This window comes from Coregonus lavaretus, assembly GCF_964263955.1.
Source record: "Coregonus lavaretus genome assembly, chromosome: 21".
Classification (NCBI taxonomy): Eukaryota; Metazoa; Chordata; class Actinopteri; order Salmoniformes; family Salmonidae; genus Coregonus; species Coregonus lavaretus.
Window position 1 is genome coordinate 34,554,817 of NC_140008.1, and position 26,631 is coordinate 34,581,447.

At 42.6% G+C, this 26,631-nt stretch overlaps 1 protein-coding gene across 1 annotated transcript in view; it reads left to right on the forward strand.

Moving 5' to 3' along the window:
• LOC311149143 (receptor-type tyrosine-protein phosphatase F-like) overlaps window positions 1-26,631 on the forward strand; it is a gene marked incomplete at its 5' end in the record, with an annotated part of 221,916 nt that overhangs the window by 133,568 nt on the left and 61,717 nt on the right. The window contains 3 exons of the mRNA XM_084186230.1: window positions 9,369-9,557; window positions 13,357-13,374; window positions 16,483-16,593. Coding sequence (XP_084042356.1) covers window positions 9,369-9,557; window positions 13,357-13,374; window positions 16,483-16,593 — 318 coding nt within the window. The remainder of the gene's footprint in view (window positions 1-9,368; window positions 9,558-13,356; window positions 13,375-16,482; window positions 16,594-26,631) is intronic.

Sequence of the window (26,631 nt, forward strand, 5' to 3'; positions counted from 1 at the left end):
CGGGTATCTTCGGAGCTACCCATAATGCACTATTTCTCAATATCATATGGAGAACCGGTTATACCTAGCTAGTTCCAGCTGGCTAAAGTTAGCTACTAGCCATGCTAGCATGTAATTACATTCCAAATTAAGTGTTGGCGCTGGTGACCTATTATGTACATCCACAAAAAAATACCCACATAGTGCAGTAAAGGACGGTGTTCCGACAAATTTTTGGCCAAAAATCGAGACGCTAGCTTTGAAGTGGGACCGTTTTGTCTGGTTGAAGCAATCGTATTGGAGTATGGGAACCGTGCGCACGTCTACTGTGTGGTGGCAGAAATGGGGGTGAGCTGTTGTAATTTATCAAGGTTTATGCTCTGTTCTGTGTTGAACTGTGATGTTATGCATTTCATAGACTCCTGTTATGTCTGCAACCTAACACAATGCCATTGTGTTCTGGAACTGTTGCTTGTATAAAATTATTGTTAAAGTTGAAGTCGGAAGTTTACATACACTTAGATTAGAGTCATTAAAACTTGTTTTTCAACCACTCCACAAATGTCTTGTTAACAAACTATAGTTTTGGCAAGTCGGTTAGGACATCTACTTTGTGCATGACTCAAGTAATTTTTCCAACAATTGTTTACAGACAGATTATTTCACTTATAATTCACTGTATCACAATTCCAGTGGGTCAGAAGTTTACATACACTAAGTTTAAACAGCTTGGAAAATTCCAGAAAATGATGTCATGGCTTTAGAAGCTTCTGATAGGCTAATTGACATCATTTGAGTCAATTGGAGGTGTACCTGTGGATGTATTTCAAGGCCTACTTTCAAACTCAGTGCCTCTTTGCTTGACATCATGGGAATATCAAAAGAAATCAGCCAAGACCTTAGAAAGAAAATTGTAGTCCTCCACAAGTCTGGTTCATCCTTGGGAGCAATTTCCAAACGCCTGTAGGTACCACGTTCATCTGTACAAACAATAGTACGCAAGTACAGTGGGGAAAAAAAGCATTTAGTCAGCCACCAATTGTGCAAGTTCTCCCACTTAAAAAGATGAGAGAGGCCTGTAATTTTCATCATAGGTACACGTCAACTATGACAGACAAAATGAGATTTTTTTTCTCCAGAAAATCACATTGTAGGATTTTTAATGAATTTATTTGCAAATTATGGTGGAAAATAAGTATTTGGTCAATAACAAAAGTTTCTCAATACTTTGTTATATACCCTTTGTTGGCAATGACACAGGTCAAACGTTTTCTGTAAGTCTTCACAAGGTTTTCACACACTGTTGCTGGGATTTTGGCCCATTCCACCATGCAGATCTCCTCTAGAGCAGTGATGTTTTGGGGCTGTCGCTGGGCAACACAGACTTTCAACTCCCTCCAAAGATTTTCTATGGGGTTGAGATCTGGAGACTGGCTAGGCCACTCCAGGACCTTGAAATGCTTCTTACGAAGCCACTCCTTCGTTGCCCGGGCGGTGTGTTTGGGATCATTGTCATGCTGAAAGACCCAGCCACGTTTCATCTTCAATGCCCTTGCTGATGGCCCCAAAGCATGATGTTTCCACCCCCATGCTTCACAGTAGGTATGGTGTTCTTTGGATGCAACTCAGCATTCTTTGTCCTCCAAACACGACTAGTTGAGTTTTTACCAAAAAGTTATATTTTGGTTTCATCTGACCACATGACATTCTCCCAATCCTCTTCTGGATCATCCAAATGCACTCTAGCAAACTTCAGACGGGCCTGGACATGTACTGGCTTAAGCAGGGGGACACGTCTCTCACTGCAGGATTTGAGTCCCTGGCGGCGTAGTGTGTTACTGATGGTAGGCTTTGTTACTTTGGTCCCAGCTCTCTGCAGGTCATTCACTAGGTCCCCCCGTGTGGTTCTGGGATTTTTGCTCACCGTTCTTGTGATCATTTTGACCCCACGGGGTGAGATCTTGCATGGAGCCCCAGATCGAGGGAGATTATCAATGGTCTTGTATGTCTTCCATTTCCTAATAATTGCTCCCACAGTCGATTTCTTCAAACCAAGCTGCTTACCTATTGCAGATTCAGTCTTCCCAGCCTGGTGCAGGTCTACAATTTTGTTTCTGGTGTCCTTTGACAGCTCTTTGGTCTTGGCCATAGTGGAGTTTGGAGTGTGACTGTTTGAGGTTGTGGACTGGTGTCTTTTATACTGATAACAAGTTCAAACAGGTGCCATAAATACAGGTAACGAGTGGAGGACAGAGGAGCCTCTTAAAGAAGAAGTTACAGGTCTGTGAGAGCCAGAAATCTTGCTTGTTTGTAGGTGATCAAATACTTATTTTCCACCATAATTTGCAAATAAATACATAAAAAATCCTACAATGTGATTTTCTCAATTTGTCTGTCATAGTTGACGTGTACCTATGATGAAAATTACAGGCCTCTCTCATCTTTTTAAGTGGGAGAACATGCACAATTGGTTGCTGACTAAATACTTTTTTCCCCTACTGTATAAACACCATGGGACCACGCAGCCGTCATACTGCTCAGGAAGGAGACACGTTCTGTCTCCTAGAGATTAACATACTTTGGTGCAAATCAATTCCAGAACAACAGCAAAGGAACTTGTGAAGATGCTGGAGGAAACAGGTACAGAATTATCTATATCCACAGTAAAACGAATCCTATATCGACATAACCTTAAAAGCCGCTCAGCAAGGAAGAAGCCACTGCTCCAAAACCGCCATAAAAAAGCCAGACTACGGTTTGCAACTGCACATGGGGACAAAGATTGTGCTTTTTTGAGAAATGTCCTCTGGTCTGATGAAACAAAAATATAACTGTTTGGAAATAATGACCATCGTTATGTTTGGAGGAAAAAGGGTGATGCTTTCAAGCCGAAGAACACCATCCCAACCGTGAAGCACGGGGTTGGCATCATGCTGTGGGGGTGCTTTGCTGCAGGAGGGACTGGTGCACTTCACAAAATAGATGTCATCATGAGGAAGGAAAATTATGTGGATATATTGAAGCAACATCTCAAGACATCAGTCAGGAAGTTAAAAGCTTGGTCGCAAATGGGTCTTCCAAATGGACAATGACCCCAAGCATACTTCCAAAGTTGTGGCAAAATGGCTTAAGGACAACAAAGTCAAGGTATTGGAGTGGCCATCACAAAGCCCTGACCTCAATCCTATAGAAAATGTGTGGGCAGAACTGAAAAAGCGTGTGCGAGCAAGGAGGCCTACAAACCTGTCTCAGTTACACCAGCTCTGTCTGGAGGAATGGGCCAAAATTCACCCAACTTATTGTGGGAAGCTTGTGGAAGATTACCCAAAATGTTTGACCCAAGTTAAACAATTTAAAGGCAATGCTACCAAATATTAATTGAGTGTATGTAAACTTCTGACCCACTGGGAATGTGATGAAAGAAATAAAAGCTGAAATAAATCATTCTCTCTACTATTATTCTGACATTTCACATTCTTAAAATAAAGTGGTGATCCTAACTGACCTAAGACAGGGAATCTTTACTAGGATTAAATGTCAGGAGTTGTGAAAAACTGAATTTAAATGTATTTGGCTAAGGTGTATGTAAACTTCCGACTTCAACTGTATGTAAACAATATGATTGTATTATCACCCCTCCTCTATATGAGGGATCTGCAACCATTTCCCCAGTGAGCTCCTTTCCTGACTGAGATCAGAGACAGGTATACCTTGTATTAAAGATTCACTAGTATACTTTAAATTAGTCTCTACCAAAATCTTTGGATTGAGTTTTCCACAACAACTATATGCGTTGCTCATTTCACCCCGGAGGACTTCGATGGCTAGTATAACCAGTGGAAGGCAGGATTTGGAACGAGACTTTGACTTAAACCAGGTGCTGTGCCGAGCTTGATTGTGAAGCCTGCAACCTCTATTTCCTACCGACCTACCGGTACATCGCATGGGTCAGCAGTGATGGAGATAAATCCACATTGAATTTACCTGGTTTATCTCACTGTATCACTATTGGATTAGCTGACTCTCCCTCGGCCTATGAAACAGTCTTTCCCTCTGATGGCCTCTCCTTGGCTCTTCTTTAAATTTGGTAGCTAACTCAGCCGTCAATCGGTAAGTCTCTGCTCTCTCTACTTTATATCTGATGGCTTTTTTTGTTGTTGTGTTATGTGGTTTCCTGCCTGTGCTAGACTAGTTGTTCTCTGGTTTACTACTTAGCTATGTCGACCATGGTGGGTGGTTAGCTAAGCTAGTTAGCTGGCTACGCTAGCTAACAGGCTGAAACAACTACCTTTAGCTTGCGTGCTAAGATAACTGCATATACCAGTAACATTATTTGATAACTGGTTAGATGGTGTTATGTATTTCCAAAACTTTGGTTTACTTTAATGTAGGTGTAAGCTAGGTGTTGATAGCAACTGGCTGACTAACGCAGTGCTAACATAACGTTAGCAGGTTGGTAAGGCTAACGTTAGCAGGCTAGTAGGGCTAATGTTAGCAGGCTAGTTGGCTAGCATCCTTGCAAACTGATTTGTAACAATACATTCATAACACAGGAGGTTGGTGACACCTTAATTGGGGAGGATGGGCTCGTGGTAATGGCTTGAGTGGAATCAGTGGAATGGTATCAAATCAGTGGAGGCTGCTGAGGGCCCTGTCAGCCCTAAGAGAAACTCAGGAGAGAGGTCCCATCTGCTTGCAGTAACCCAGAGAGGAGCAGACATAGAAATATAATTATAGAATATATATTCCCACTCAAGTCCATGTTCTCTGATTCCATAATTCTATATTCATTATCAGGGGAATTCTCTATGTCTGTCAGGATGGAGCATCGCTGGCTGGCTCATGGCACACCTTACATGTAAAAAGCACCAGGAGAGCTACTGCTTAAAGATGGGGCCATGTGGTGGCAGGGGCATTTTTCTGCCAGACATAGACAAACTCAGCTAGTGTCCTTCCTTGTGTCTTTCAGACATCACAGTATGGGTCATTAAAGACCAGCCAACCTTTTCTCTCTCTCTCTCTCTCTCTCCACTCATCACCAGTGCAGGAGCCCGCCCTTTCTCTTTCATGGCACTCCACCAATTGAGGGGAGATGTTGCCGACAGTGCTGACTTGTAGTCCTGCATGTTCCTGTGTCAGACAGTCAGAGTGAGGCAGTAAGGGGAGCAGAATAGTTAATTAAGGAGTGGTAGCCATCAGGGAGGACAGAGATACACAGAGTCATCACCATGTCTGCCCCCAAGGTCTAACAAAGAAGATAAACTGAACATAAACTCTGCCTCATACATCTTCTTTATACATGTTCTGTACCTGTACAAAGACCTACTTACTCACTATTTCCCTCTAGGCCTAGCTACACTGTAGAAAACTGAACTTGTTTTTATGGCAACTTACTGGCAGCCAGTTACCTGTAAATTACTGTAAAAAAAAGGTACAGTACATTACTGTAAAGAAAGTACTAATTTAGGTTCATTTCCCAACACTGAAAAGTTTAATTGGGATATAGATTAACACTGTAAGAATGTACATTTTTAACAATAGGAATGTTAAGGGCACAACACTGCTTAGTGTTGTTTTCAAATCTGAACACTGCTAAAATGTTATCTGTCTACACTGTGCAGTTTAAAATAAATCAACACTTAAAAAAGTGTTGATTTAACACTTTTTAAGAGGGACCTATATATACACTAAGAAAGTGTTGATTTTAACACTCAGGGTGTTGAATCCCAATAATGATTTTCTACTGTTTACATTTACCTGTAGCTCTGTGTGTCTCTACCGCTCTCCACCCCAAACCCCCGTCCACATCCCTCCTACCTCCTCATCCTCCCGTCCCGCCAGCCTGTCTTCATCTGGGCTGATCGTGTGCTCTTGACGAAGCTGGTGCATTACAGGAGGAATGTGTGGCTGTAACCAGTGCCAAACACCTTGTCACAGCTGCATTGTAGAGAACAATAGTCTCAGTGTGGAGAGGCTCTCTCTGCTCCTCTCTCGCAGCGTGCATCACACGTCTCAATCACCAGCCATTACACTGAGGTCAGACTCTGGCTGTGTTTGAAATGGCACCCTTTTCCCTTATAGTGCATTTGGTTTGGTCAGAAAAAGTAGTACACAATCTAGGGAATAGGGTGCCATTTCAAACGCAGCTTCTCTCTCTCAGAGAGTTCTTAATCAACCAACCAGGCCTCACCTGACTCAACATGGCTATGGGTCAGGGTGCAGTGACAAGGGTGGAATTTTCTGGTAGTTTGGGGAGTGTCGCTAACGTGTCACGTTCGGGATGGCAAAGTAGTATCTGTATGACAAAGATCCATCACTGTAGCTAAGTTATATGTAGTCACAGACAGGAGAAGTGGACTGGGTGTTCTAAGTTGCAGTCCATCACTGTTCTACGTTATACAGTTCTGCTGCTCTTATACTAACGTAAAGCCATTCCATTAAATATTGTTTACCATATCTGCAACACTGGCATATGTGTGTTCTTGCAAAGCAGATATCAAAGCCGAGAGTCAGTATTCCCTTAAGACAGCGACAGTAAAGGAAACTATGCGATTAGTTGCTGAAGCATGCGGGCATGTGAATTCCTTCTTTCTCTCCCAGGTATGGAATGGGAGCAGAGACAAAGATGGTCAGGCAGCAGGAATGGGATTTGACACAGTTAAGTCATTTGCAATGCCATTCTAAGAAGGTTGGGTTACCCTCTCTCCTCCCTCTCCTCCATATTGATAAAGACCAGGGCATAGGGTGTCATTTGGGATGAGGTTGAGAGACAGGGGCAGACAGACAGGACACGTCTCTAAACCATCACTGTGTGTAAATACCTTCTGACTGACAGACTGCTCCACAATGGCAGCTTTATTTCTAAAGAGAAATTAGCCATGGTAGGAAAGTACAATCCTACAGTCCACAATTTGAGGAGGGAAGGAAAACACTTTCATGAGCAACTACAGGTCTGCCTTTAGCCTTTTGTGGTAGAGAATGTTACTAATGCAATCCTGGCAGTTGTTAGCCGTGACTGTGTCATCTGAGACCACATGGAGGTTATAGAATTACTGGATAACTGGAGTGTTTTTCTTCACTTTATTTGTTCTTAAAAAATATGTCATGTTTTTGTAACAGACTGTACAGAATCAACAAACTAAGGGCCCCAAAAGGGAAAAAATTAACTGGGCTGCTATTTGCAAACCTCTTGGGAGAGTGACAATTGCCAAGACAGGAGTCATAAGAAGAGAGTCACTATGTTATTAGATGGCCCTCTTCCTTGTAGGTTGTTGTATGGGAACATCCCCACCTCCCCTTGGGGTACTATTACAGTATGCCATCTCTTAGTGAGACACTGAAAAGACAAAGGCTTCCTTGGGGCGAATGGTTCCTCACAGAACTTGCCAGTCGACAATGAACGTCCTTCAAAGTGGGTATAGAGACGACAACTCATGGAGCTCCAGCTCTTACTGTTCTTGCCTCAGTCAGAGCCTCAGAGCCCAGGGAGGAGCAGCACTGATAGGCTAGATGTTTCCCAGGGACAAACATCAAGACAGCCAGCCAACCAGTCAGCCAGCCTGTCTGCCTGCCAACCTGCCAGCCGGCCAGCCAACCCCTTTCTTCAGTCTGATTCATATAACAGGTGTTTCCCATAGCCAGCCAGCCAACCTGCCCAACAGCCCAGCCAGCCTCAGAGTCCTCAGGGTTCATGTGTCTCTCTCTCCACAGGATCCTCCCTCCCTTTCACAGCCAGTCTCTTTATTACAGGGTTTCCCAGTGTCTCTCTGAATTCTTCATAAGTCCTCCAAATCTCTCTGAGACAGACGTTTGCATCATTGTGTGCATCCCAAATGACCCAAAATTGACCAGGGCCCATAGGGTTCTGGTCAAAAGTAGGGCACTATAAAGGGAATAGGGTGCCATTGGGGACACACATACTGAATTGTCCTTTCACTCTTGAGGTTTTCTTCTCTGATTCAGAGGGGTTGGGTTAAATGCAGAAGACACATTAAATGCATTCAGTTGTCCAACTGACTAGGTATCCCCTTTTCTTTCCCATTCTGTTTCTGTACAGGACTAATAGACACCCTCATCCTAAGAAATGACCCCCTCTTTTACACTACCTGCTATTGACTTTCCCCTCCTGTAGGACCTGGTATTGACAGAATCACAACATTGTTCTCCTTGTGACGCCTCAGGTTTCTGTCAGACAAGGGTATCGACAGTTAGTGGCATGCGTCCCCAAATGGTACCCCATTCCCTTTATAGTGCACTACTTTTGACCAGGAGATAGGGTGTGATTTGGGACGCATGTAGTGGTGTCATATCACGTTGCTCATCAATACAGGCTTGGCTTGGCTGCTGTCTGTCATGGTCACGGATGTCTTTTGCAATGTCACTGATCCAGCAAGCGTTCCACTGAAGCCTGTTAATTACTGTAACGGTGACATAGAGAACCAAACTTGGCAAAGAGGCAGGATTCGATTCACATCACTGTTTCAGAAAAAGTAGTATTTAAACAGCCACAAACGGCAAATCAAACAGGTTTCAATAAAAACAATAAGCCTGGTACTGATCCTGGTCCTGGTCCTGTCTTCATAAGTTTACTTACAGTATATACTGTAGATAACCTAAGCTTTTGCATCAGTTATTTCAAGGTCCTTCCAATATATTTATTTCAGTGCTTTCCTTTTCTAGAGCACCTGGAGATTGGGTATATTTCCTCTTTTCACACACAAGGGAGAAGAAGGGAAGCATGGAATGGGATTTCAGGCACTGATTTTAGTACGTTTTCATGCATAATTTGGCAGGGGCTGGCATTTGACCACACTTATCCTTCCAGATGGTCATACCAGGGCAGGCAGGGACCCTCTCTATCTGAATGCAATTCATCCAGAGTGAAATTGCGTCTCGCACTCTGGCCTCACTCTCCACAGATCCATGACGAGAAATTCCGTAGGTGGATTAGTCACGCCTTGGCCTAGCGATATTTACATTGGGGATGGATTTCACAGTGTTTTTAAGGCGACCACCTCGCTGCAGCTCAAGGTTGTGGGATGAACAGGCTAATCACAGAGGAGCGCACAGACCCTGACTGACGGGGTGGTCTCACATATCAAGATGTGAAGGAAAGAAGTCACAGTCTGTGTGTGTGTGTGTGTGTGTGTGTGTGTGTGTGTGTGTGTGTGTGTGTGTGTGTGTGTGTGTGTGTGTGTGTGTGAGAGAGAGAGAGAGAGAATACATTAAATGGATGACTGGTGCCTTAGCTCAGTGTTTCTCAACTTTTTTATACCAGGGACCACCAGCAAGCTATTTTCACTCTTGTGTCAGGGTCCACTTACATTAAAACTATCATTGTATAATATATATCCTATACACTAATCACAACTCTCTCTCTGTCTCTCCAGAGGACCAGATTCCTCATGGGTTCCCCACCATAGACATGGGTCCCCAGCTGAAGGTAGTAGAGCGGACCCGTACTGCCACTATGCTGTGTGCTGCCAGTGGCAACCCCGACCCAGAGATCTCCTGGTTCAAGGACTTCCTCCCTGTAGATATCAACAGCAGCAACGGAAGAATCAAACAGCTCCGCTCAGGTACAGAGTCTCCGCATGGTTATTCCTGAGAAACACACACACAGGTTGATCAGTATTTTGCACCATGTCAAACATACCCAATAAAATCACTGAAATTCAATATATATTCCAATGCCGTGTTGAACAGTAATGAGAATATACATGTGTTTGTGTAGAATGTATTTTTTAAATTTAAAATATAATTGCCAAATCACTCCTTAAAGATGTGAATAAATGTTTTTCTACTTTAATTTAACTGCATGCAGCTCTGTAATTCCCTCAGTGGCTCCTGAAAGGGATTGCTGCTGCTGTTCTGTGCCTGTGGTGCCTTCAGTACCAGGTGCAGGCAGCCATTCGTCTTAACATTATAACTAACCACCAGGCTCAGTACAACTCAGAAAGGTGGCCTGTATCCAAGCACCAATGAGGAGAGCTTTCAGAGCCAACAATTTGTCCATCCTCTATCACTTATTTAGTCAGTAATGCAGGCGCAGCAAAGCTGTCCGGCTGTATACTTCATACCTTTGTACTATAGGCCTATTCCCTCCCTACAGTCACTTTTGAGGGGGAAAAAGTTCACAAAAATGTTGGTGTCTGGGTCCCTACTCCCTAAACCCTTAGCATCAATGCAACCTCCAAAAGCATTCCAGATAGGCGTCAACTCTTGAACCCCAGCCCTGGCAGCATATAAGATAATATAGAAACAGAGGCATAATTTCAGTGTGTCACCTCTGGCTCCTATCCACTGAACAGAGAGACACAGAGAGGAAAGGCTAAGAGAAGCTGTAGGATATCTCTGGTCTGCATTGTAAATAGCACCATATCCCCTGAATAGAGCTCCATAGGGCTCTGGTCAAAAATAGTGCACTATAAAGGGAATAAGATGCCATTTGGGGCATAGACTATGTGTAGCTTTGAAGCTTGTGGAAGCTGGAGGATTTCCCCAGGCTGGCTTCAGCTGCAGAGGCCTCATGTGAGGACAGATCCTCCTGCCATAATGTATAATTAACATGACAGCACTGCAATTTGCTTCAATTTGGTTCATAGCGCTGGCTTGCCTTCCTCGTCACACATAGGCTGCATCCTAAATGTAACCTTATTCCCTTTATAGTGCACTACTTTTGACCAGAGCCCTGGGTTCTGGTCAAAAGTAGTGCACTATGTAGGGAAAATGGTGCCATTTGGGATGCATGATAGTCCCACTGCAGTCAAGCACGAATTGGCATGTCTCTTTTTGCTCTTCTTTTTTAAGTGCTGCCCGTTCGTTAAATGTCTGTCAGAGGTCAACTTGACATTCAAGCAATTTATTTGTTCCAATACAATTGATTATGCACTAGTGAGATTACATTTGCTCATAAATTAGTATCCCTATTATAGGACCGTTTATCCATCAAGGAATGCTAATAGCTAAATTCTTCAATTTGAGACCTTTGCACTCTGGTAGCAAATGAAAGACAAGTCAGTATGTGTCCTTTTGGTCAAATGGAGCTCAGAGCTCTATCCCCCCTCTACTAAGGTTGCATCCCAAATGGCACCATTTTCCCTACATAGGGTGACATTTGGGACACAGCCTTAAACATGTCATTGTCTCCCGGTAATTACTGATAGGCTTGTCCAAACCAGGGAGTCTGGCCCCAGACATCGATCAACACTGTTTACAATGCAGACCACACGATAAGCAAACAGACACTCCTCCTGACACTCCTCCTCTGTTGTCCTGGGGATCTGATAGGGAGGAAGCGAGGGGTGGGAGAGGAGTAGGAGTGGAAGAGGAGGAGGATTAGTGTCTCTAGAAGTGGCTAAACCTCTATCCTTTCCGGTAAATACTCCTGGAGTAGCAGGTGTACCAGGCCACGGCTCTGTGTGTGGAGTAGTCATACAAACCCTTCTGGGTCCTCCTGACTCACCAGAGCTGCATCCCAAATGTCACCCTATCCCCTTTATAGTGCACCTTATTCCCTTTATAGTGCAATACTTCTGAAAAGGGCTTTGTTCAAATGTAGTACACTATATAGGAAATAGAGGGTCATTTGGGACACACACTAGGTTTTTGGTGATTCTCTCCACTGCAGCCTGCTAGTAACATAATTAGCTGAGTTTATTATGCCATTCTTGAATTATTATGAATATGGATATGGATAATGATGACATGATAAAATGTGTTAAATATATACGGTCATAATATTATGTCCTTGCGAAGGCAGAGCATGGACTAATTAAATCCAAGGTAATAGGTTATTATTGTGCATTAACCCCAATGTATTTCTTCAACATATAGGAAAATGAATACCTGCCTACTGTATCCAGGACATTGTGAAAACATAATAAAGCACTATTATTTTTCACAATTTACCTAGTACCTGCTACACTGAAATCTGGACAAAGCCTGTGATAGCCATACAGAACTAAAACCAACCTGAGCTCGGTAAATGGAGGCTGTATGTCTGTCCTGGCAGGTCTCAGCGTAGACCCAGTCCTCTTTAAGCTGCTGATGACCTCATCAACATGGGACACACAGCTTTTAGGGGGCTCTCCGTCCTCTTCTCTCAATCCCTCTCCTCCACCTCTATGTCCTGTTTACTGAGTGGATACTGGTTTTGATTCATTATCCAGATCGTGTGTATCTGTATAGTAACCAAACCGACTCCTCCAACGTTTGTCGCATATGACTAGATATGCCCAAATGGCCCCGTACTAACAACTACAGGAATAATCAATGAACTCAAACAATATATTATTTGTGAAGACAAAATATGCAGCTAATTAGTTAGAGGGTGGTCCACAAAAAAAAGGATAATTGATAAAAATGTATTTTAAATGGCCTGTTCGATACACATGTTTAAACATGTGATTTTAACGGCTATAACTTAGTCATATTGGAATGAATCAGTATGCGAATAACACTGCTTCTCTCACAATGCAGCAGCAATATCACAACTTAGGCCACTGTATTCCAGGGCACAGGTTTCTTCGTATTACATCAGATACTGTATGTAGCCTGTGTTTGTGTTAGCCTCATTACGACAGGACGCTGAACAGCCCAGATTAGTTAGATTGTCTAGAGTTAGTCTCTAGACATTATCAGAATGTCTTAGGTAACAGACAGAAACAGGCCTGTTTTGGGTAAACGGCGGGTCAGACTATTCAAGGTTGATGTTGATGGCCAGGTGTTAACACAAACAAGCAGGTGGGGAGAATAAGTAGCTTTGTGATCACAGCAGACTGACAGCTCAGTAGCACAAATAGCCAGGTGTATAGCACAAACAATCATGGGGAGAAAACAAATAGCCAGGTGTACACAACATAAAGAGTCAGGATTATAGCACACAGATACATTCTTCTATAGCACATAGCCGTCAGGTGTGTTGTATAACTAGGCAGAACTGCAGAGCAGAAGTAGTCGCGTATTCAGAAAATAGGCAGTCAGTACTAGGATATTACAAAATAAGTGCTGGTTACAGATAACCGGCTTAGTCAGAGTTACCACTCTAGTACACTCACCCAACACTACAGAACACAACATTGTGTTATATCCAGAAATGTAAAAAGCTAGTTTTTTATAAACGGGAGAAATAGCTACTGGAATTTAAAACTCAAGTTCTTCTTCACTCTGCGGTTTCTTCCTTTCTTTCTTTCTTTCTTTCTTTCTTTCTTTCTTTCTTTCTTTCTTTCTTTCTTTCTTTCTTTCTTTCTTTCTTTCTTTCTTTCTTTCTTTCTTTCTTTCTTTCTTTCTTTCTTTCTTTCTTTCTTTCTTTCTTTCTTTCTTTCTTTGTACTAATGCTTCTCTCTAATCTTATTTGCATTCAAATTACCTCTCCAGGTGGTACACCAATCAGAGGTAAGAATGCTGGGTACACAAAAAAATGTCCACTCACGTCATCCTTCCTGTCCTCCTCCTCATTCTCCTCCTCCATTCCCTCCTCCTTTCACCTCACAATGTCCCCATCACCAGTTGTCTGTCCTTCTCACTCTCTCTCTGGGCCCTGACTCCTTCTCCACATCAGTGCATGACCCTTTGTAAGTCTGTCTGGTCTATGGCACCTCTAAAAAACACAAACGTCAAAGAACGAATTTACAAAATCCTTACTAGACATCCCATTCAAATTATACCGGCTTAATGTTCACCGAAGAAAACTGTAACCTCATAGAAAGATGGACCTGCTTAAATTGTAGATTAACGAAACATATGATTCATATTTGGAATGGCAGCTCTATCCCGAGTGTGGATTGTGATCTCTTGACCACTCTTTCAGGTTTTATATCCCTAGACTCCTCACGATGAGCCTGACATGACTGTATTTCCATACCCAGCGTATGGCGGGATTGACATCTGATATGATTAGTAGTCTGTGATGTGTTTTAGAGGTGGTCAGCGCTGACCCCTGTCTGAGCACTGTCCTGAGAGGCTGTAGTCAGAGGCAGGAAGGAGGAAGAGGTACTAGACTGCATTATTAAAGGTTCAACTTCCTTGTAAGCTCCTCAAGGGCAGAGTGAGAGTGGAGCTTCTGGAAACTAGCTACACTCTTTGTTGAGAATCCTAGAATCTCCATGCTGCGTCTCAAATGGCACCCTATTCCCTACATAGTACCCTACTCAAAAGTGAAAAAGTAGTGCACTATGAAAAGGGTGCCAAGGAATAGGGTGCCATTTGGGAAGCAAACCATCTCTCTGACTGAGAAGTCGTCTTATACCTCTGACTTATTTTATACAAGGGAGAGGAGCGAGAGCAGGCTTAGGTGATCGGGTCAGTATGAACTTCCCTATTTGCCTGCTGCTCACCTCGTAGTCTCTCTTCAGAGATAAGTAACATCTAATCTCATCAAGGGGTCTCACTGCCATGAAGACGTGCTGAAAGGAAATGTGTTCCAAAAGGCACCATATTCCCTATGGTGCGCTACTTTCGACCGGAGCCCTATGGGCCCTTGACAAAAGTAGTGCACTATATAGGTAATAGGATGTCGTTTGGGACGCATGTCAAATGTATTCCACAAGATCCAATCAAAGAGGAATGGAAAAGGATAATACATGTATGGAGAGACAGATTTAACTATGTGGCAATAACCAGCCACTGCTGCATTCCTCTGCTCTCCGCACATCGGAAACAGGATTGCCCTAGCCTACACCGAGCGTTGATCTCTAGAAGTTAAGCCTAGAGGGAGAAAGCTACGACCTTGGATAGAGAACTGTACGTTATCCTTCTGACACAATTGCATTGTGAAATGGAAAGGAAATGTCTTGGAGGGGAGAAAGGCTTACCTGTGTTGGGCTCGGTGTGTGTGTGTGTGCCTGCATGTTTGTTTATTTGTGTGCCTGCGTGTTTGTGTGTGCCTGTGTGTGTGCAAGTGCGTGCAAGTACGAAGGTAGATTCTTTTTATTTAATTTTTTATTTTTTTATTTTAACCCTTATTTTACCAGGTATGTTGACTGAGAACACATTCTTATTTAAAGCAACGACCTGGGGAATAGTTACAGGGGAGGGGAGGGGGTATGAATTAGCCAATTGGAAGCTTGTCTGCATATACTGTATGTGAAGTTTGTAGCATCAGGATACACAACTCAGGCAGAATCCCCTAGATAGCTGATGTAACATGGTGTCTTTTTATTGCTATGTCTACATTTTATCAGCACTTGTGTGACAAACTCATCCCATATGATGCATTTCAGATTCATTTCTGAAATATATTCTCACATTTATTTTCTATTAATATTCCGTCACTGATCTCAAACTGCATGTTGTGTGTTACATCATGTTCAACAGCATCCCTGTACATGAACACCAGACACACAGTCATGTTGTCTGTCTAAACTGATCGAGAGTCTACTGTATATGAATAACTGTTCATTGTATAAATGAAAATGCACTGGGATGTATGCTTTGGTAAATGGTAAAAGAAAATGATAAACCATGTGATCACTCTGAGTGAGCAGGAACAGGTAAGTGTTATGTTCCTGATCCAGTCTTCATGTGTCTTCCGTTTTAGACAGGGCCGGCCAAAGAGGACTGTCGACAAGAGTAGGAATAAAAGAGTCTTTCACTCCACTATTCTGTTTTTACTAATTTGTTTCCTCTGTTTGAGAAATGGTTCCCGTCCTCACTGTCACCAACGGTAGAGCAGGTGATAAGAACTCATCAGTGGTGAACAAAGCAGAATTGATTAGTGATTTGTGGCTAGTTAATCTGTGAGGCTGAAGCTTTGGCAGAGTGATGGGGAGACCGTTAAAGTACAGCAGAACTCTTAGTGATTTCCATCTCTCTGTACTAATATTGTTGTCACTCACAGAATGGCTTAGGCCTGTATTTTACTTTAGTGTTGGAAAGTGAGAAAATAAATATATGTTTTTTGTTTATGATACAGCAGGTTTAGAATTCCTAACTTTTAATTTACTGTATGCCTTTTTCTTCCTTGCTTTGCTTTTCTCCTCTGTTCAGTCTTACTGTAACATCAGGAAGAGCTATAGTTCTTGTTAATTACCACATATGGGGAATTCATGGAAAATGCTATTGCATCGTTTCTGCAGTATTTAGGTCCCTAATAAGAAGCCTAATGTCCTCTTATTGTCTATGCTTTGGTCTTTCTCAATGTTGCCAAAATATCTGTCTGCTGGATGGGTCTGTTTTCAAAGCGTCGGTTGTTCTGATATATACTGCACATGTATGAAAAGTTGACTTGGTTATTTGTGTTTTTGTTTAGGCAAACAGGTGTGTGTGCGTGTGTGAGTTTGAATTCATGTATGTCTGAACACACATTTCAGTATGTGTGCATTAACTGCATTTGTGTCCGAAATGTCACCCTACTCCCTATATAGTGCACTACATTTGACCAGGGCTCATACGGCTCTGGTCAAAAGTAGTGCACAATGTAGGGAATAGGGTGCCATTTGATAGGCAGCCCATGTATCCATCTGAGTGGACTCTGAGCCTTGACAATGTGCCCTCTCTCTTCAGGAGCTCTCCAGATAGAGAACAGCGAGGAGTCGGACCAGGGCAAGTACGAGTGTGTGGCGGTCAACAGCGCCGGAACCCGCTACTCGGCTCCGGCCAACCTCTATGTGAGAGGTAAGAGACCTGCCTGGCGAGCAGGTCACTGCTAACAGCGGGGGCCATACACCCGTGCATAAAGTATCTATTCGATTCTATCACTTCCATCACTTGCTCTCTGGTCAAGCGCTAAAGGCTAGTGTAAGCTAACCCACTCCACAGCTACACAACCAGGTCTGCTCTCTGGTCAAGTTAACACACACCTCTCCACCTCGAGCCCGGTCTAGCTGCAGTTGAAGTCGGAAGTTTACATACACCTTAGCCAAATACATTTAAACTCCGTTTTTCACAATTTCGGACATTTAATCCTGGTAAAAATTCCCTGTCTTTTATTTTAAGAATGTGAAATATCAGAATAATAGTAGAGAGAATGACTGACTTATTTCAGCTTTTATTTATTTCATCACATTCCCAGTGGGTCAGAAGTTTACATACACTCAATTAGTATTTGGTAGCATTGACTTTAAATTGTTTAACTTGGGTCAAACATTTCAGGTAGCCTTCCACAAGCTTCCCACAATAAGTTGGGTGAATTTTGGCCATTTCCTCCTGACAGAGCTGGTGTAACTGAGTCAGGTTTTAATGCATCCTTGCTCACATAAGCTTTCAGTTCTGGCCACAAATGTTCTATTGGATTGAGGTCAAGGCTTTGTGATGGCCACTCCAATACCTTGAATTTGTTGTCCTTAAGCCATTTTGCCACAACTTTGGAAGTATGCTTGGGGTCATTGTCCATTTGGAAGACCCATTTGCGACCAAGCTTTAACTTCCAGAATGATTTCTTGAGATGTTGCTTCAATATATCCACACAATTTTCCTTCCTCATGATGCCATCTATTTTGTGAAGTGTACCAGTCTCTCCTGCAGCAAAGCACCCCCACAGCATGATGCTGCCACCCCCATGCTTCAAGGTTGTGATGGTGTTTTTCGGCTTGCAAGCATCCCCCCTTTTTCCTCCAAACATAACGATGGTCATTATGGCCAAACAGTTCTGTTTTTGTTTCATCAGACCAGAGGACATTTCTCCAAAAAGTGCGATCTTTGTCCTCATGTGCAGTTGCAAACCGTAGTCTGGCTTTTTTATGGCGGTTTTGGAGCAGTGGCTTCTTCCTTGCTGAGTGGCCTTTCAGGTTATGTCGAAATAGGACTCGTTTTACTGTGGATATAGATACAGTGGGGAAAAAAAGTGTTTAGTCAGCCACCAATTGTGCAAGTTCTCCCACTTAAAAAGATGAGAGAGGCCTGTAATTTTCATCATAGGTACACGTCAACTATGACAGACAAAATGAGATTTTATTTATCCAGAAAATCACATTGTAGGATTTTTAATGAATTTATTTGCAAATTATGGTGGAAAATAAGTATTTGGTCAATAACAAAAGTTTCTCAATACTTTGTTATATACCCTTTGTTGGCAATGACACAGGTCAAACATTTTCTGTAAGTCTTCACAAGGTTTTCACACACTGTTGCTGGTATTTTGGCCCATTCCTCCATGCAGATCTCCTCTAGAGCAGTGATGTTTTGGGGCTGTCGCTGGAAAAAACTGACTTTCAACTCCCTCCAAAGATTTTCTATGGGGTTGAGATCTGGAGACTGGATAGGCCACTCCAGGACCTTGAAATGCTTCTTACGAAGCCACTCCTTCGTTGCCCAGGCGGTGTGTTTGGGATCATTGTCATGCTGAAAGACCCAGCCACGTTTCATCTTCAATGCCCTTGCTGATGGAAGGAGGTTTTCACTCAAAATCTCACGATACATGGCCCCATTCATTCTTTCCTTTACACGGATCAGTCGTCCTGGTCCCTTTGCAGAAAAACAGCCCCAAAGCATGATGTTTCCACCCCCATGCTTCACAGTAGGTATGGTGTTCTTTGGATGCAACTCAGCATTCTTTGTCCTCCAAACACGACAAGTTTAATTTTTACCAAAAAGTTCTATTTTGGTTTCATCTGACCATATGACATTCTCCCAATCCTCTTCTGGATCATCCAAATGCACTCTAGCAAACTTCAGACGGGCCTGGACATGTACTGGCTTAAGCAGGGAGACACGTCTGGCACTGCAGGATTTGAGTCCCTGGCGGCGTAGTGTGTTACTGATGGTAGGCTTTGTTACTTTGGTCCCAGCTCTCTGCAGGTCATTCACTAGGTCCCCCCATGTGGTTCTGGGATTTTTGCTCACCGTTCTTGTGATCATTTTGACCCCACGGGGTGAGATCTTGCGTGGAGCCCCAGATCGAGGGAGATTATCAGTGGTCTTGTATGTCTTCCCTTTCCTAATAATTGCTCCCACAGTTGATTTCTTCAAACCAAGCTGCTTACCTATTGCAGATTCAGTCTTCCCAGCCTGGTGCAGGTCTACAATTTTGTTTCTGGTGTCCTTTGACAGGTCTTTGGTCTTGGCCATAGTGGAGTTTGGAGTGTGACTGTTTGAGGTTGTGGACAGGTGTCTTTTATACTGATAACAAGTTCAAACAGGTGCCATTAATACAGGTAACGAGTGGAGGACAGAGGAGCCTCTTAAAGAAGAAGTTACAGGTCTGTGAGAGCCAGAAATCTTGCTTGTTTGTAGGTGACCAAATACTTATTTTTCACCATAATTTGCAAAAAATAAATAAAAAAATCCTACAATGTGATTTTCTGGATATTTTTTTCTCAATTTGTCTGTCATCTTTGATGTGTACCTATGATGAAAATTACAGGCCTCTCTCATCTTTTTAAGTGAGAGAACTTGCACAATTTGTGGCTGACTAAATACTTTTTTTCCCCACTGTACTTTTGTACCTGATTCCTCCAGCATCTTCACAGGGTCCTTTGCTGTTGTTCTGGGATTGATTTGCACTTTTCGCACCAAAGTATATTAATCTCTAGGAGACAGAACGCGTCTCCTTCCTGAGCGGTATGACGGCTGCGTGGTCCCATGGTATTTATACATGCGTACTATTGTTTGTACAGATGAACGTGGTACCTTCAGGAATTTGGAAATTGCTCTCAAGGCTTAACCAGACTTGTGAGGTCTTGGCTAACTTCTTTTGATTTTCCCATGATGTCAAGCGAAGAGGCACTGAGTTTGAAGGTAGGCCTTGAAATACATCCACAGGTACACCTCCAATTGACTAATATGATGTCAATTAGCCTATCAGAAGCTTCTAAAGCCATTACATAATTTTCTGAGATTTTCCAAGCTGTTTAAAGGCACAGTCAACTTAGTATAAGTAAACTTCTGACCCACTGGAATTGTGATACAGCGAATTATAAGTGAAATAATCTGTCTGTAAACACTTGTTGGAAAAATTACTTGTGTCATGCACAAAGTAGATGTCCTAACCGACTTGCCAAAACTATAGTTTGTTAACAAGAAATTTGTGGAGTGGTTGAAAAACGAGTTTTAATGACTCCAACCTAAGTGTATGTAAACTTCCGACTTCAACTGTATATAAATACTCCACATGGATCTATTCACTGGCTGGAAACGGACAAATGCCAACCAACTACTTCTTCACTGGAATAATAGAGCACCTACCCAGCCAACCAGTCAGTGAAAGGCTCAGCCTAACCTATTGATGCCTGTTCTTGTTATGTCAATGTTTTGTCTATTCTCTGTGGGGGTTGTTTCTTTTTCTTTCTCTTTTCTCCTGGGTGATTGTATACGTTTAAGACTGGTCCCCTGTTCTTAGTGTATTTGACCTCATTCACTTCACAGAAGTAGAAGCAGGATGTTTTGACTTCAGAGGTGAATGAGAGGTCAGGTGTTGTTTCACCACATTGTCTTGGATTGTGTCTCAAATGGCACCCCATTCCCTATAAAGTGGACTGCTTTTGACCAGTCCTCATAGGGCTCTGGTAAAAAGCAGTGCACTATATAGGGAATAGGGTGCCATTTGGGACGCAGGCTTGGTGAAGTGGAGGGAGTTGTTATAGGCTGGTGGTACATGTGCAGTCTTGTAGACATACTGTACATACAGGAAATGGACACCTGGATGGTTACTGTCATCCTGAGAGGAGGAAATTCCCCTATCAACAGGATGCTATGCATTCTATGGCTGCGTCTCAAATGGCACTCTATCTCCTATATATTGCACTGCCTATTTGTTCTACTACTACAAAACAAACAGGACTGATGTCATATCAAACTCAACCCCCATGGTCTTTTAGAGAAGCCACTATTCCACAACCCAATATCAGGTTCTCAAAGGCAATGTCCATGCTTCAACTCAAGTATGTTCCTTATGTCCACAGGTTTTCACCGTGCTCATTGCAAACACATTGGAAAAGTTCCCCAAGGGCAAAGAATTCAGCTATTCACGCCATTTGATGTTACTGAGACCATTCATACAGTACCAGTCAAAAGTTTGGACACACCTACTCAATTCAGGGTTTTCTTTATTTTTACTATTTTCTACATTGTAGAATAATAGTGAAGACATCAAAACTATGAAATTAAAATTAAATTAAAATTAAATTAAAATTAAATTAAATTAATGAAATAACACGTATGGAATCATGTAGTAACCAAAAGAGTTAAACAAATTCTTCAATTCTTCAATAGTGACTACCTCATGATGGTTGGGGGAATGTCAAGAGTGTGCAAAGCTGTCATCAAGGCAAAGGGTGGCTATTTGAAGAATCTCAAATATAAAATATTTGTTTAACACTTTTTTGGTTACTACATGATTCCATATGTGTTATTTCATAGTTTTGATGTCTTCACAATATTCTACAATGTAAAAAATTGTAAAAATAAAGAAAAACCCTTGAATGAGTAGGTGTGTCCAAACTTTTGACTGGTAGTGTATCTACATTGATTGCAGATGACCATTTATCCATTTCCATAGCAACAATATTTATTCATGTCTTAATTAGTGTCTTAATTTCTGGCATCACATCAATTACTTTGTTCTTCAAATTGTTCTTCTTTAGATAACTTCAGCATCAATGACTTGTAATTAATTATTCAGGTATCTGACAGACCTATGCCACAGTATGAAAGCAATGTCCTAACCTGCACGGTTGTTACTAGTTACCACAGCCACAAAGTCAGAATTGTCTATATTGTATGTGCATTTTGGTCTTAATTTAAGGTTAGGGTTAGGCATAAAGCTATGGTTAAGGTTAGGGTTAAGGTTAAGGTTAGGTTTTCAATCAGATTTTAAGAAAATAAATTGTTGAAATAAGCCATAAGTATGACTTTGTGGTAACTAGTGACGACCAACCTGCACTGCAGTACATGCCTTCTGGGTAAATTGTCCCCTGGTTATCCTCTGACCTACAGAGAGGAAACATCCTCTGGAGGTTGAAACCTAGAAACTGCCTCTGTCAGCCCAGGTCGTAAATTCTCCCAGATTAATACATACATGACCCATTCAGTGATGAAAAAGGAATGTGAGTAAAAACTTGTATAAAATATACATAGAAGAGATCATATCCTGCCATTCTCCTTGGTGCTAGGCTCCCCTTTGATCTGGGTTGCATCCCAAACGGCACTATATTCCCTATACCCAATTCTCTATATAGTGCACTACTTTTGACCAGAGCCCTGGTTAAAATGTGTGCACTATATAGGCAATGGGGTGTCATTTGGGACGCAGACCTTAACTCGGACCACATGACAGAGGGAGTGCATTCGCAGCGAATACAGATTTAGGATTGGTCCGGTTGATGAATGGCATTACAGTATACAGTATATGTATGAGTGTTCTGTAATCATCCTGCACCTGCCGTGTGACAGAGTAAGATACTGTGTACGGGTTTGCTTGTGTGTGGACTATAAGTGTGTGTGCACATGCGCTTGTTACCATCCTGCAGTACAGTGGCTTGCAAAAGTATTCACCCCCCTTGGCATTTTTCCTATTTTGTTGCCTTACAACCTGGAATTAAAATAGATTTTTTGGGGGGTTTGTATCATTTGATTTACACAACATGCCTACCACTTTGAAGATGCAAAATATTTTGGGGGGTGAAACAAACAAGAAATAAGACAAAAAAACAGAAAACCTGAGCGTGCATAACTGTTCCTGTTGGTGAAAGAGAGAAGAGGGGTGAGATGCTTTCCATGTTAGTACTGCTACATTGCTGTGCCTCTTTCGTGTGTTTGCTGGTAGGGGAGAGTGGGAGGATGTTGTTGCTGTTGGTTGGCTGCAGCATCTGTGATGTACCATGAATGGTATGTTAATATTGTTAGAGGACTTTGGAGGTATGGGTTCAATATTGCTGACATCCATCTGTAATTGCAGAGGAGTAGTGTGATTGTGCGGGGTTGTGGTACAGTTCTCTTTTATTGTTGTATGAGAACCCGGTTGTGTCTGGGGAGGGGTGTGAGAGGGGGGATATTTTTCTATGCAGTCCTTTGCTATTGAAGACCGAGTGGGGACTGAGGTTGGGGCAGTGGGTAGAGGGGTCGGTTGTGCTCTTTTATTAATAGTGGCAGTGGTGTCAGTGGTGTCAAATGCTCTTGGGCGTGGTCCAAGTGAAAGTATGGCATCTCTCATTTGGGTCGAGGGGGGGGCTTGGGTAGGGGAGGGTACTCATCAATTGGTGGTAGGCCCAAAGTCAATACTTTGTAGAGCCACCTTTTGCAGCAATTACAGTGGCAAGTCTCTTGGGGTATGTCTCTATAAGCTTGGCACATCTAGCCACTGGGATTTTTGCCCATTCTTCAAGGCAAAACTGCTCCAGCTCCTTCAAGTTGGATGGGTTCCGCTGGTGTACAGCAATCTTTAAGTCATACCACAGATTCTCAATTGGATTGAGGTTTGGGCTTTGACTAGGCCATTCCAAGGCATTTAAATGTTTCCCCTTAAACCACTCAAGTGTTGCTTTAGCAGTATGCTTAGGGTCATTGTCCTGCTGGAATGTGAACCTCCGTCCCAGTCTCAAATCTCTAGAAGACTGAAACAGGTTTCCCTCAAGAATTTCCCTGTATTTAGCCCCATCCATCATACCTTCAATTCTGACCAGTTTCCCAGTCCCTGCCGATGAAAAACATCCCCACAGCATGATGCTGCCACCAACATGCTTCACCGTGGGGATGGTGTTCTCGGGGTGATGAGAGGTGTTGGGTTTGCGCCAGACATAGCGTTTTCCTTGATGGCCAAAAAGCTCAATTTGAGTCTCATCTGACCAGAGTACCTTCTTCCATTTGTTTGGGGAGTTTCCCACATGCCTTTTGGCAATGGCTTTTTTCTGGCCACTCTTCCATAAAGCCCAGCTCTGTGGAGTGTACAGCTTAAAGTGGTCCTATGGACAGATACTCCAATCTCCGCTGTGGAGCTTTGCAGCTCCTTCAGGGTTATCTTTGGTCTCTTTGTTGCCTCTCTGATTAATGCCCTCCTTGCCTGGTCTGTGAGTTTTGGTGGGCGGCCCTCTCTTGGCAGGTTTGTTGTGGTGCCATATTCTTTAAATTTTTTAATAATGGATTTAATGGTGCTCCGTGGGATGTTCAAAGTTTCTGATATTTTTTTATAACCCAACCCTGATCTGTACTTCTCCACAACTTTGTCCCTGACCTGTTTGGAGAGCTCCTTGGTCTTCATGGTGCCCATTGCTTAGTGGTGTTGCATACTCGGGGGCCTTTCAGAACAGCTGTATATATACTGAGATCATGTGACAGATCATGTGACACTTAGATGGCACACAGGTGGACTTTATTTAACTAATTATGTGAGTTCTGAAGGTAATTGGTTGCACCAGATCTTATTTAGGTGAATACACTTTTCCGTAATTTATTTTTTTGAATTTTTTGAAATAGGTAATTTTTATCAAATCACTTCACCAATTTGGACTATTTTGTATGTCCATTACATGAAATCCAAATAAAAATCAATTCAAATTGCAGGTTGTAATGTAACAAAATAGGAAAAACGCCAAGGGGGATGAATACTTTTGCAAGGCACTGTATGTGTGTATATGTATACATATGTGTTACAATCCTGCAGTATTTCTCACCACCCATGCCTGCATCAATTTCTTACAGAGAGAGCAGATTACATCTCACTCTGGAGAGAAAAATTGCCTTTGATAACCGAAAGAGTCTTTTCAAATGTTCTTTATGATTATTTTTCACTGAAAACCCTCAGTCCATTATCCGTTGCCTTGGAGTTTTACTATACTGTTGAATATCGTAGATTTGCTCATTTTAAAAAGAAAAACCCTTTATACACTGTGCAGAAATGTCACTCTAGTAAACTTACAACTGAAGTCATCAAGGTCAAGACTACCAGCTTCTTTCCTATGTGTTTTCTTACAAATGTCTGTTTCTGTACAATGTAACACTGGGTTGTTCTGTTTCTGTACAATTTGTTCTTGTTTGAATGGGTCTAACCTCTATCTCTCCAGCTGTATGCTCTACTCTACCAGTGTTGTAATTTCCTTAACAAATTCTGATGCCTGAAAGCGCTCTCTCTGCTGGTAGAGCGAGAGAGAGAGAGAGAGAGAGAGATATTTCTTCACTCTCTTATTTTCCTGTATCTGTACTTCTTCCTTTTCTTTTGTCTGTATATCTCAGCTTTTGCTTTCTGATCATCACTCTGTGTGTGGCATGTTCTTGGCACTGGCTCCATGTCCATTGCTGTGTTATATCATATACACAGACGGTATATGGGAGCGTCCATTACACAAATGCTTATCCTGCTATAAAAAATAAGTCTACCATTGTCTGTGTGCTTTCTCATTTCTGTATGGGGTTTGCCTTAGTGTCACCCAAGGTTTCATGTGCCTTGGGGTTTTCTGAGTTTCTCTGAAACTTGTATGTGTGTCTGCTTTTATTTGTCTTTGTGTAGTGTGTGTGTGTGTGTGTGTGTGTGTGTGTGTGTGTGTGTGTGTGTGCGTGCGTGCAGAGATCAAGATTAGAAACAAGCTTTGATACAAAGGAACCACATCTAGAATGCATAGACTCTTTAGATGCACTATACTCTGCTCATGTAGGTATAGGACTGTGCACATGGAATATAATGTATAGGACATTATGAATGCCACACTAACAAATACTGGTTAAAGACTTCACCACCGTAATCCATTTGATGAACTCTGTCAACACACAACAGTGTTATGAGGCCATTGCCTCTACATTGAGTGAGTGATGCACAGAGCTCTCTCTGTTGTCAGTGTACAACTCTGTGTTCAGGCCATTTTGTGTGCGAGTCTCTGAATCTTAGTGTATGACTAGTCCAGAGCCAATGACGGCCATGTTTGATGTTTGTATTCACATCCAGCCTCTCTGTCTCTGCTCTCCTCAGTGGCTCTGCTAAGAAGTTGTCAATGGACAGAATAAATGTGGCCCGCCTTAGCTAACAGCAGGACAGTGTCTGCTTTGTGTGCATAATGAAGTCTGCTTGTCAGCCAGGGAGACTCTGTCTGCGTCTCAAATGGCACCCTATTCCCTTTATAGTGCACTACTTTTGACCAGGGCCCATAGGGGTGTGATACATAGTGTAATATGTAGGAAATAGGGTGCCATTTGGGACGCAGCCTCTGACTGTCTAATGGCATCTTAATACACAGGCAGCAGCCGATGGGTCTGAAGGGAAGGGTTTAGAGAACATGAGAGTAGTCAGGAACAGAGAGGAGTACGTGTGTGGGGGGCGGGGGAGGGGGAGGGGGAGGGGGGGGGGGGGTCTAAGGGGGAGTGTGTGTGTTGTGTGTGTGTGTGTGTTTATATTTATGTCTGTACTGTATGAGATGTTGCTGTGTGTGTGTTTTTTGGGTGTGTGTATCAGTGCACTGGCCTTTGTCTCCATAGTGTTTTCCTCACTCTCTTTAATATGGATAAGTGGAAAAATGTTCCTGTTTTACTCTCTCTGTTTTTCCTTGTCTTCTTCCTCCTCTTCCTTTTTTCTCTTGTTGTTTTTTCTTTTTCTCTTTTCTCTTTATTCCCCCATCATCATCGCACTTCGCCATCCATAAAACAATCCAAACCTCACCAAATCCTCTCAGATCAACGAGAAGGTTGGTTTTCTTCACTCTTTACCTTCCTGCTCCTCCTCTGGTACCCCACAGTATGCCAAGGCCCGGTGGGCTGGAGCCTGGCCGCGCCCCCAGCATCACGCTGGGTGCCACG